Source organism: Polypterus senegalus, chromosome 5 (assembly GCF_016835505.1).
Source record: "Polypterus senegalus isolate Bchr_013 chromosome 5, ASM1683550v1, whole genome shotgun sequence".
Taxonomy (NCBI): domain Eukaryota; kingdom Metazoa; phylum Chordata; class Cladistia; order Polypteriformes; family Polypteridae; genus Polypterus; species Polypterus senegalus.
Genome location: NC_053158.1, coordinates 79027374 through 79040260, shown reverse-complemented (window position 1 = coordinate 79040260; position 12887 = coordinate 79027374). Strand labels below are relative to the sequence as shown.

At 38.2% G+C, this 12887-nt stretch overlaps 1 protein-coding gene across 1 annotated transcript; it reads left to right on the top strand.

Moving 5' to 3' along the window:
- The first annotated feature begins 816 nt into the window (after positions 1-816).
- Positions 817-12167, top strand: tyms (thymidylate synthetase). Its single transcript, XM_039754862.1, has 7 exons — positions 817-1194; positions 7459-7532; positions 7864-8038; positions 9133-9234; positions 10565-10740; positions 10990-11061; positions 11319-12167. The coding sequence occupies exons 1-7, from the start codon at positions 966-968 to the stop codon at positions 11454-11456; spliced, it is 966 nt and encodes a 321-aa protein (XP_039610796.1). The 5' UTR covers positions 817-965; the 3' UTR covers positions 11457-12167.
- Positions 12168-12887: the final 720 nt, after the last annotated feature.

Sequence of the window (12887 nt, the reverse complement as noted above, 5' to 3'; positions counted from 1 at the left end):
TTATCCGAAATGCATATTCATCCTGTACCACACAGACGTGAAATTGGCTGTATGAATGTGGGTGTATATACGTCATGGTCTTGGTAAGGTTGATCTCTCAGGTCATTCTTAGAAAAAACAGAAAAATCAATAGTTTTGGAAATGTCTGCATTGGCAGAATGAGAGCAGCAACAAGTCATGAAATTAGATAACGGGTTTAATTAACATCAAAAATCAGCTTCTAATTAAGCGTTGGAGTTTGAAATCCCAGTTCATCTCATTTCTGTTTCATTTAATGATGAAAGGAATAAATTAAGAGGACTGAATCTTTAAAAACAAGGCCGTTAAAATGAAGGGAACATAAGTCAATTAGCAGTGAAAACTGATTACTGATTAGGGAAAGGGTTTGAATGAAAACCTGCAGCCACTGCGACCTCCAGGCCCGGAGTTCGACAACTCTGTTATACGCTCTACCTTCTCGAAAACCTGACTTTTAGTGCGGCTTGCGTTTCATGCAGAATTAGTTTCATTCTTGCCCTCTAGAGCAGCGGCACTGGCTTCGGTATTTGCCTTCGCGTCTTGGTATAAACAGGTTCAAACAATCGATTGATGCAAATACACGAAATGCTGCTTTATTGACGTATAATGGAAACACGTGGTAATAAAAACAAAATCTGCCGTCACTTTGTTTTTCGGCGGAACTGACGACGACAACAGCGTAAGCAGTCGACCTATACAGTATTAATAAAAAAGGCACGTGATCTTCTTGGGCGTCTCTTTCTCCTTTCTCACCACTAATTGGTGGATATTACTGAAAGGCCCCGCCTACTCAGAACTTGCACTTCCCGCTCTTCTGACTCGCTTGAATATTTTGGGCGCCGTTTTTGTTTGTCCCGCCAGTGCACACAGCTGCCTCTGACAAGTGCGGAGGTTCACGCTGGAAAGGCATCTTTGGCTAATGTAACGTGCGTCAGTTCGTCTTTTTTATGTACACTACCATGCCTGCAACTTCAGAGCTTAGTGCGTGTGAGGCACCCTTGCAACCTAAAGCCGCTCAGCAGCCACAACCCAGGGAAAGCTTTGGCATGTTCTGTGACGAGCCTGGTTATCTCGGTCAGGTGGAATACATTGTAAAACACGGAGCCAAAAAGGGCGATCGCACTGGCACTGGAGTGCTGTCGGTATTTGGCATGCAGGCGCGATACAGTCTGAGAGGTGAGTGCAGCAGAGTGACGGGTGCTAGTTGTGTTTGACTGTTGGGGTGGCGGGAGTGCTTAGGAGAGACAGAGAATGACGGGTTTTTTTTTTTATCCGTAAGGAGACATTCTAAATATAGTGAAACGTTTGTCGTTCAAATACCGTATACATGTGTTTTTTTTTTTGGGAAAAAAATGCAGTAGATTGTACATCAGTTTAATGTTAATATAGCGTTATTCCATGTTAGTCGTGAATGTTATTACGATTATCGTCCAATTAGTATTACATTGAGATAGATTTTTGTGGGATAATAAGATGCCGCAGCTGCTAGTGCTACTGCCTCGATGAGCCGAGTACGTTCGGGTAGCTCTTCGAGTACTCTGGTATCACAATCCAAAAGCAGTGTTTCTCCCTAGCGTCTTTTAGCGCGCCCGGATAATTTGAGCGCCCGGTTGACATTGCGAGATGACAGCCACAGACCTACAGGCACACAGAGGTGGCAAGGAACGAGCGGGTTGGCAAATATTTTAGACGCAGGATCACATGTTGCGAGGGGAGAGCCGCGGACAGGCGAGAGTAGGACTGATAAAATAAAGTCTAGTGGAACCAGCCTGTCAAATATCAGAAAAAGGGCGTCAGGAAGTGACGTATCTGTTCTCAGTGGCAGTGCAGTCTGTGTAGCGTACAGCTGCTCTCTTCTTATTAAGTACATAGCAATATATATATATATATATATATATACACAGTTGTTTAAACATTAGCTGTCTTCTGTGTGCAAAATTCCTTGTAGCACTCACTGTGGCTCCTGTTAAAGTGGCTCCCTCTGCCGTTTTTATATTTGCTCATATTTTGTCACTGAATTGCTGAGGGTTTTGTTAAAGTGACCCATCTGCCATTCCTTTTTTTGTTAATATCTTGCCCTGCCGTAGTGCACGTGTGCATTGAATATCCAACAGGCTTCCACTTTCCCACTCAAAAGTCTTATTCATAGGTACTTTTAATATTTTTTTTCCAAACGTTTTACCAACATGAGTAAAAAAGTGTTCAGAAAACAACGCTGCTCAGTTTTTTCAGAAAAGAGACGGCACAAACTAATGAAGGTGCAGCGTCAACTCCTGATGTGGCAATTTCAGACAAAGACATTGCAGAGGCTGGTCCATCAGGGGAAATCTCTTCCGCACACACTTTGACAACTGATAAATCTAAGCACTGTTTATCCGGCTTAAACAAACAATGGTTTAAATATTTTAATTGGCTAATGGTCAAAGAAAATGGTATGTGGTGCTCATTGTGCAGGAAATATTCAAACAAAAGCCCCCCAAGGATGGAGTTACCTTGGGGTAAACGTGCCATGCACAAGAATTCGAAAAGAAAGCTTGCTGGACCATGAAAAAGTGCCCCGAGTACATATATAAATCCATAAAAAACCCAATAAAAAGTGGAAATAAAAATCAATAAATACAGTGGGATGCAAAAGTTTGGGCAACCTTGTTAATAGTCATTATTTTCCTGTGTAAATCGTTGCTTGTTACGATAAAAAATGTCAGTTAAATATATCATATAGGAGACACACACAGTGATATTTGAGAAGTGAAATGAAGTTTATTGGATTTACAGAAAGTGTGCAATAATTGTTCAAACAAAATCGGGCAGGTGCATAAATTTGGGAACCACAAAAAAGAAATGAAATCAATATTTAGTAGATCCGCCTTTTGCAGAAATTACAGCCTCTAAACGCTTCCTGTAGGTTCCAATGACAGTCTGGATTGTGGTTGAAAGTATTTTGGACCATTCCTCTTTACAAAACATCTCTAGTTCATTCAGGTTTGATGACGGCTCTCTTTAACTCACACCACAGATTTTCAATTATATTCAGGTCTGGGGACTGAGATGGCCATTCCAGAACGTTGTACTTGTTCCTCTGCATGAATGCCTTAGTGGATTTTGAGCAGTGTTTCGGGTCGTTGTCTTGTTGAAAGATCCAGTCCCGGCGCAGCTTCAGCTTTGTCACTGATTCCTGGACATTGGTCTCCAGAATCTGCTGATACTGAGTGGAATCCATGCATCCCTCAACTTTGACAGGATTCCCAGTCCCTGCACTGGCCACACAGCATGATGGAACCACCACCATATTTTACTGTAGGTAGAAGGTTTTTTTCTTAGAATGCTGTGTTCTTTTTCCTCCATACATAACACCCCTTGTTATGCCCAAATAACTCAATTTTAGTTTCATCAGTCCACAGCACCTTATTCCAAAATGAAGCTGGCTTGTCCAAATGTGCTTGAGCATACCTCAAGCGGCTCTGTTTGTGCTGTGGGTGGAGAAAAGGCTTCTTCTGCATCACTCTCGCATACAGCTTCTCCTTGTGTAAAGTGCGCAGAATGGTTGAACAATGCACAGTGACTCCGTCTGCTGCAAGATGATGTTGTAGGTCTTTGGTGCTGGTCTGTGGGTTGACTCTGACTGTTCTCACCATTCGTCGCTTTTGTCTATCCGAAATCTTTCTTGGTCTGCCACTTCGAGCCTTAACTTGAACTGAGCCTGTGGTCTTCCATTTCCTCAATATGTTCCTAACTGTGGAAACAGACAGCTTAAATCTCTGGGACAGCTTTCTGTATCCTTCCCCTAAAGCATGATGGTGAACAATCTTTGTCTTCAGGTCATTTGAGAGTTGTTTTGTGACCCCCATGTTGCTACTCTTCAGAGAAAATTAAAGGAGGAGGGAAACTTACAATTGACCCCCCTTAACTCAGGTGCCGGTCATAAAATTAGAATATCATGACAAAGTTGATTTATTTAAGTAATTCCATTCAAAAAGTGAAACTTGTATATTAGATTCATTCATTACACACAGACTGATGTATTTCAAATGTTTATTTCTTTAATTTTGATGATTATAACTGACAACTATTGAAAGTCCCAAATTCAGTATCTCGGAAAATTAGAATATTGTAAAAAGGTTCAATATTGAAGACACCTGGTGCCACACTCTAATCAGCTAATTAACTCAAAACACCTGCAAAAGCCTTTGAATGGTCTCTGTCTAGTTCTGAAGGCTAAACAATCATGGGGAAGACTGCTGACTTGACAGTTGTCCAAAAGATGACCAAAAAAGGTCATTGCTAAAGAGGCTGGCTGTTCACAGAGCTCTGTGTCCAAGCACATTAATAGAGAGGCGAAGGGAAGGACAAGATGTGGTAGAAAAAAGTGTACAAGCAATAGGGATAACCTCACCCTGGAGAGGATTGTGAAACAAAACCCATTAAAAACTGTGGGGGAGATTCACAGAGTGGACTGCAGCTGGAGTCTGTGCTTCAAGAACCACCATGCACAGACGTACTGTATGCAATACACGGGTTTCAGCTGTCTCATTCCTTGTGTCAAGCCACTCTTGAACAAGAGACAGCGTCAGAAGCATCTCACCTGGGCTAAAGACAAAAAGGACTGGACTGCTGCTGAGTGGTCCAAAGTGATGTTCTCTGATGAAAGTAAATTTTGCATTTCCTTTGGAAATCAAGGTCCCAGAGTCTGGAGGAAGAGAGGAGAGGCACAGAATCCACGTTGCTTGAGGTCTAGTGTAAAGTTTCCAGTGTCAGTGATGGTTTGGGGTGCCATGTCATCTGCTGGTGTTGGTCCATTGTGTTTTCTGAGGTCCAAGGTCAACGCAGCCATCTACCAGGAAGTTTTAGAGTACCTCATGCTTCCTGCTGCTGACGAACTTTATGGGGATGCAGATTTCATTTTCCAACAGGACCTGGTTGGTTTAAGGAACATGGTATCCCTGTTCTTGATTGGCCAGCAAACTCGCCTGACCTTAACCCCATAGAAAATCTACTGGTATTGTGAAGAAAAAGATGCAATACGCCAGACCCAACAATTCAGAAGAGCTGAAGGCCACTATTAGAGCAACATGGGCTCTCATAACACCTGAGCAGTGCCACAGACTGATCGACTCCATGCCACGCCGCATTGCTGCAGTAATCCAGGCCAAAGGAGACCCAACTAAATATTGAGTGCTGTGCATGCTCATACTTTTCATGTTCATACCTTTCAGTTGGCCAACATTTCTACAAATCCTTTTTTTTGCATTGGTCTTAATTGATATTCTAATTTTCCGAGATACTGAATTTGGGACTTTCATTAGTTGTCATTTATAATGATCAAAATTAAAAGAAATAAACATTTGAAATACATCAGTCTGTGTGTAATGAATGAATCTAATATACAAGTTTCACTTTTTGAATGGAATTACTGAAATAAATCAACTTTGTCATGATATTCTAATTTTATGACCAGCACCTGTACTCTTTCTCATTATAGGATTCACCTGTGTATGTAGGTCAGGGGTCACTGAGCTTACCAAGCCAATTTGAGTTCCAATAATTAGTTCTAAAAGTTTTGGAATCAATAAAATGACAACAGTGCCCAAATTTATGCACCTGCCTGATTTTGTTTGAACAATTATTGCACACTTTCTGTAAATCCAATAAACTTCATTTCACTTCTCAAATATCACTGTGTGTGTCTCCTATATGATATTTAACTGACATTTTTTATCGTAACAACCAACAATTTATACAGGAAAATAATGACTATTAACAAGGTTGCCCAAACTTTTGCATCCCACTGTAAATCCATTAAAAAATCCGTGGTTAAAATGCAGTCTAACTCCTCCTGATCTCAGTCCACCTCCTTCTTTTTCTCCCCGTCGCACCCATTGCTCGTGTACCCGGCGGAGACTCGGCAGCCACAAGCTCCCTTCTTCCTTCGCACTCATATGGTCGCCCCTCAGAAGCCTAGGGAGGGCACCTGCCTTGCTCGCCACACTCCACCTGGAAGTTCAGTGGGGCGAACTAGCCCCTAGAGTGCCACAGCTCACGCTTCTTCACGGGGCCCCAGCTCGTGTGGTCTCCTCCTTTCAGGTGGACAGATTGCAGGAAGCCAATGAAGCAATTGAGATTGATCGAACACACACGTGCAGGTACGACTCTCCCCAACTACCTCATTGAAACTGGACTCTTTTTTTGAAGCTGCGGACCCGCTATACTGCATTCTTTTCGATCATTACTCCAAGAATGGTGGCCTTTCGATTTTATAATATGAAAGTAACAGGCAAGAATGGACAGTTGCATTAAAAATGATCAGAAGTCAATCATACAAAGACTTCAGTCCAAAACAGATTTTACTAAAAATGGCAAAGACATCAGAGCTCTAAGAGTCGTTTCCAAATTTAGCCAGACTACCTCATATTGAGCTAGTGATCCCAGTGAGCACAGCTCAATGTGAAAGGGGGTTTTCTGCCCGTAAAAGGATCAAGACATGTTTGAGAAATCACATGAATCAAAGCACGTTAAATAATCTCATGCTGATAATAATAATTCTTTGCATGTATATAGCTCTTTTCTCACTACTCTGAGAGCTCAGCAATTGCAGATTAAGGGCCTTGCTCTCAAGGGCCTAACAGAGCAGAGTCCCTTTTGGCATTTACGGGATTCAAACCGGCAACCTTCCGATTGCCAGTGCAGATCCCTAGCCTCGGAGCCACCACTCCTTGGAGGGCCCAGATCCTGGGGACTTTGATTATGGAAAAGCTGCAGACAACTGGGCCTCTAGGAAGAAAAGAAGAATAAATATTTACCTGAAGACACCTTCTGCATATGCAAGTTGGCTTTGAAGAATATTTTTTAATTTTTGTTCATTAGGTTTTTCCATACTTCCAGACAGCGACAATACTTGTGCCTCTTGGTTTATGTCATAAAAATTGTTATTTAAAATTTTTGTTAGGGTTGTAGGATCCTGAATTGGATACTTTTTAAATTAAAAAAAATTCTGGCACAAGTGTCAAACCTTAAAAAAGGAAGTCATATTGAGCATTGGAGAATTAATAATTAACTAATAAAAATAGTGCATATTTAATTTTCCCCACCATCAAATTTCCCCGTCCCACCCCACCTGGCTACTTTTTCATGCCACCCGGCTGGAAAAAAATTCTTGGGAGAACACTGCAAAAGATAAGCGTTTGAAGCTAACAGGCGGCTGAAGTCTGGGCCAGTATTCGTGAGTGTGCGAGGCATACACTGGGCCGAGTCACCAAACTCCATTTTCGTTCCTACTTTTCCTCGAGTGATGCTGAAACATGCTTTTAACTGCGGCCATGGAAATGAATTATTAATCTCGGGTTACTTAATGTGAATGAGCATTTTTTTAGACAGTTGTAGGCAAGTGCATGCTTTTGGTAACTATAGTAAAGTCTATAACTTTACCGTCATTTCTCTATACAGATCAGTTCCCTCTGTTGACAACCAAGAGGGTGTTCTGGAAGGGCATACTCGAAGAACTGCTGTGGTTCATCAAGGTAATGATTATTAAATTTAAAGTGAATTTAGTATGAAGTGTTAGTATTCAGCCTCCTAAACTCTACACAAACTGAAGGCTTTAAAACATTGAGCCATGTGCTTCATATTATTATTATTATTATTATTGTAAGGGTATTAAACATAATAACCCTAATAAAAATCAAAATAGACACATTAAAATTTCTTATACATTAAGGTGGTTGGTATTTGATGCCAGTGTATAGAATATGACAAAAAATGCTTAAAAAAATTAACCTAGACTACTTTGATTACATATATATAGCTTTTGCTAGTGATTTCACATTACCATTTTCCTTCTAAACTTTTCAGGGTTCAACAAATTCCAAAGAATTGTCAGAGAAGGGTGTGAAAATATGGGATGCAAATGGCTCCAGGGAGTTTTTAGATAAAAGTGGTTTCACAACCAGGGACGAAGGGGACCTCGGACCCGTCTATGGCTTTCAGTGGCGACATTTTGGCGCAGAGTACAAAGACATGCATGCAGGTATGCCAAATACAACTTCACTTCTTAAATGATTATTGAATCTCTTAAAACCACATTTATTCCACTGTAGCCTGGTGAGAAACTCATTCGCCATTTTCTTTTTAGAGTATTTCACTCTGATATAAATCCTACAGGGGAATTACAAGATGGGTGTTGCTGAACCCAAGAGGAAAGTTGTGTTTCATGTAACAACACAAGAGAAGCCTTAAGACCTGTAAGGAACAGAAATTCAGTGGTGTGCTCTTAATGTGCAATGCTTATGTGGTTGAGTGATGGCGCATTAGGGTTTTAAATCAGACTAAATGTAGACAGTTGCTTATATCTCAGATTTGTTTTTTGACAGATGTTCTCCACTTGTTCATAACACATTAGGGAGCAGTAGATGTGCATATTGAATAAGATGTCCATCAGTGACAATCGTACACGTGCGAATTAATCTGTAGTCTACCATTTTTAGTTATTACTGTGGAGGGAGCTGAAGTTGAATTTGTATTAGACATTTGTAGCCACTGCAATAAAAACTCTTATTCGTGTTTGTTCTAACAATAACACATACAGGAAGCTGTAACCGTAAAATGCACCAAATGACTTTGAAAAAACATTTTTTTCCTATTCAAAAAGCAAGATGTTGGTTTCTAATGCTTGTCATTAAAATCCATCTTATTTATTTATTTTTTTTGGTAAAAACGTTTTTCTATGAGATTTTTAATGCAGTGCACAATAACCGTCCCAAAAACTCAAACTTTAATGGTTGTTGTAGAATAACACTAAAGCTCCACTGTTGTTAATTCAGTGTCATTTTTCCTTTAATCTTTGTTAATCCTTCTTTTCTGCCTGTCTCTTGCTACCAGTGGAGATACCTGGGTAACAAAAACATATATGTGCAAGTTCTAATTGTATGGAAGCTATTTGACACCTTTCAACTCCTAAAGATGGAAAATTTGCTGCACAGTACCCTCATTCAAATACCGATTAAAATTTATTTTTCCTTTTACACATTTTCCACTATTTGCTGCATTAGATGCAACCTTGCAATATACTGAATCTACCACCAAAGTAACTTTTTTTATTTTATATTTTTATGAATTATCCAGATTATACAGGAAAAGGAATTGATCAGTTACAAAATGTCATCGACACTATTAAGAAAAATCCTGAAGACAGAAGGATCATTATGTGTGCCTGGAATCCAAAAGGTATGTGCTTTAACACACTTGTGGAAAATATCAGTAAATGCATACACTGGAACAGGTTGTTATTTAAATGGATGCTGCACAGAGGGTTTCTAGAGACCATTAAGAATAGCATGCAAAGATAGTGATTCATTGGGACAGCCAGAACCCCTCTAACACATTTTACTTTAAAACAGATAATATTAAATATATAATATCTAATAACTTGTGGCTGCTTGGTAATGGAAAAAGTTAAATTTGTGCAACAAGACTGATATACTTTGTAAACTGGCAGCATACAGCAGCTGTTGTTCAAGGGATTGATAAAAATACATTATTAGCAATTCTGATGTTCTTCTCTCCTAAAATTAAGGTACCTAGACAGGTTGTAAGAAACGTTTCAAAACCTTCCTTTTTTCCCACAGTTCTCGGTGCAGTTCTGTACATGTATGGTTCAAGAGATCAACTGTAACCACAACTACAAAAGTTCAACTTCTGAACACCTAATGTCATGTAGAGGAAATTTACATTTTCTAAATAAATTAATCCAACTCACAAGTAACATAGTATAGAGTGGCATTAACTAATTAAAAATCAAAACCAAAGAATGCATGGACAGTTTTTATTGTAAAAATATTATGTATTTTTGCATACAAATAGAACAGGAATTTCCATCATAATATAAAATTCTACATCCTGCACTAGTGAAGTGCTGTCCCAGTACCCAAAGTTTGGATGGATCTGGAGGATCCATATAATCTTTTGCATTACACAGGCTCTGTAGAAAACTCTTGTTTCCTTCAAAATGGTTTAAAGTTTGTACTAAGATGGAATACACTGCTTCTGCTGAGTGAAAACAGGATAGTAAACAGTTTCAGTTATGGTTCGTAGAATCACAATTTGAAAACCGCAATGGGCTGTCAAGATCACCCAATGTTATTGTACAGTTGCACTGTATACAACTGGCAGAAAGACATTTTGCCTAGCTGCAAAAATAGCTAGCTTAGTTAAACTGCCCATACATATCACTGCTAAATGGCTAAACCCATTTGAAATAATTTATATGATTGGGAAGCTTACAAAATCCTGCTTCTACATTTGACACTACACTGCTTTTCTAAATTTGTAAACAAAGAGAAAGGAGTTTTATTGGAGCAAATGCATTTTAAATCTTTAAACAGGGTTACTTTACTGCATATATCTATGAAATACTGAAAATGCATTTCCTGTTAATAGATTCTGACTGAAGTAGAAGTATTTTACCTATATAAATATCCTTGCATTGTGTTGCAGAGAACTTAAATCATATTTGTTTTTTTTTATTACTTTCCCACTTTCTTATTCATTAAAAAAGATTTACCTCAGATGGCCCTTCCTCCCTGCCATGCACTTTGCCAGTTCTATGTGTGCAATGGTGAACTGTCATGTCAACTGTACCAGAGATCTGGGGATATGGGTCTTGGAGTTCCCTTCAACATTGCCAGCTATGCACTTCTGACCTATATGATTGCACACATTACAGGACTTAAGGTAATTTGAACTTTAATATGGTCAGTGAACTGTTTCAATATAAAATACAAATTCTTTAAATATTTTAACTATTTGGTTGATGGCACTCTCCAAGCCTACTTAAGAATTTACATATGACATCATAGTGGTCCATGTAGATTTATTTATTTTTAACAACTGGAAACCTGGCAGATGGAGAGACCTTGTGTAAAGTCCAAGGCCTTAGCCACTTCTTCACTTATAATGCAGACTATTCTCAATTGTTTTCAGACAGGTGACTTTGTGCACACTTTGGGAGATGCTCATATCTACATAAACCACATTGAACCTTTAAAATTACAGGTAGGTGAAGTTTGTTTGAATTATAACCATGTTTGCTGCAGCATTTCCTAATATGTATACTGAATAATTTAGTAGTAATTGATTTTGTGCACATACAGAACTTTAAAGTTACATTCATTAAGACTGGAGGTATTTTCTATATAAATTTGTTAAACAAGTCTTGTTAAAATGCAAGTGCACAGGTTTCACGTGTATATAAAAAGGATATTTCTCTAGATGTTTTCTTAATTTTTTTTTTTTTGGTTTGGTTTCTACAGCTTCAGAGAGAACCCAGACCTTTTCCTAAGTTAAAGATTTTGCGACAAGTGGACAAAATTGATGAATTCCGGGCAGAAGACTTTGAAATTTATGACTATAATCCTCACCCTGCTATTAAAATGCAGATGGCAGTGTAATATATTTTAAGCACTTGTATTGACAGTAATGCATTTTTTTTTTATATATCCAGATTTTGTATAAATAAAGACTGCACCTTTTTTCTAGTAATTTTGAAGTAGCACTTTTATATATTAAAAAAAAAAAAAAAAAAGCAGCTAAATTTTTTTTCTTCTAAATTGTTTCTGGAAAAATGTTTGCTACCTTGCATCTACATCTGATTTGAACAACGGGTTTAATGTGACTGAGAAAATGTTTTAAAAATAATTTCTCAAAGTTTTTGCTGTTTTTAAAATATTTTTCAAATGTGGTAGTCTGTTGCTATGGATAGCAGCCTCACAGTCTTGTTACCTTAGATTGTATTGTCTAGTTATTTGTTTGAGTTATTTTACTCGGTCTGTTTATAGTTTTTAAGATATGCTTGTGGGAATCCAGCCTGCTATCAGACCTAAATTGTGACCAAACTTCCATTGCCTTAGTGTACCATCAAGGGTAGATGGGTCAGTGTGAATAGGAGGCAGAGGTTGAGAATAGCTTCTTTCTGAACATACAGTACTGAGACAAAACTTCAGTTTTATCTAGTGAAGGTTGACATAAGCTTCATTGTTAGGGAGTGTTTAAGTATGAGTACATTGCAGTACAATGTATGATTTTGTTTCCACCTTAAAGTTTTCTTCAAAGTTCTGTATTGGTCTGTGGATCTAGGAATAGTAAACTCTGTTTGAAAATTTTATTTTTGCATTTGTTTTCAATAGTTCTGCAATTTATGTTTGTAATAAATTTGAAAATACATTGATTTAGTTAACATACAATAGCTTGAGATGTAAATGAAGCTGTTCAATAAAACTACTAAAATTAAGGAAAATACTTGCACTGCCAGGAACACAGAATACTAGTTTAAAAATGACTGAGAACCAGGCATATCAAACTGCCCATTTATGCTCCACATACAATCATGACCACTCTCTGGTTACTGCAGTTGCCTTTGATGCAAGTAAAACACCACCACAATCTATTCTCAGGTTTAATTTTAATAAAAGGCACATCATTCTTCTCTAGAGAAATAACACTGTTCTCATGCAGGTTTAGTCTTTTTATACTCTAAGGCAGAAAGATAGGACAGAATGGTTTGGCTGCTGCTATGTGCTTCATAAAATTATATGGAAGAAACATTTACTGAACTGCTACCAACCCAAAAAAAGCAGTTCTCAATGTGTAGCACTCATATTTTAGAAGTAATGCAACCCATCATGTGCTTTTAAAAGACTGCTGGCGCTTGTAGTATTTTATTTAACAGCATAACTTTACTTAGCATGAGCAGCATGGGCTACACTTATTTTGTAATAATAACATTTTTTATATTATATATATATATATATATATATATATATATATATATATATATATATATATATATATATATATGTAGCTCAAAGTGCTTTACATGATGA

Excerpts from the sequence above, each read along its gene's own strand:
- tyms (XM_039754862.1), top strand. The coding sequence starts at position 966 with ATGTACACTACCATGCCTGCAACTTCAGAGCTTAGTGCGTGTGAGGCA. Across the intron at positions 10,741-10,989 it reads CACACATTACAGGACTTAAG|ACAGGTGACTTTGTGCACAC; the intron begins GTAATTTGAACT and ends AATTGTTTTCAG. Across the intron at positions 11,062-11,318 it reads TTGAACCTTTAAAATTACAG|CTTCAGAGAGAACCCAGACC; the intron begins GTAGGTGAAGTT and ends TGGTTTCTACAG.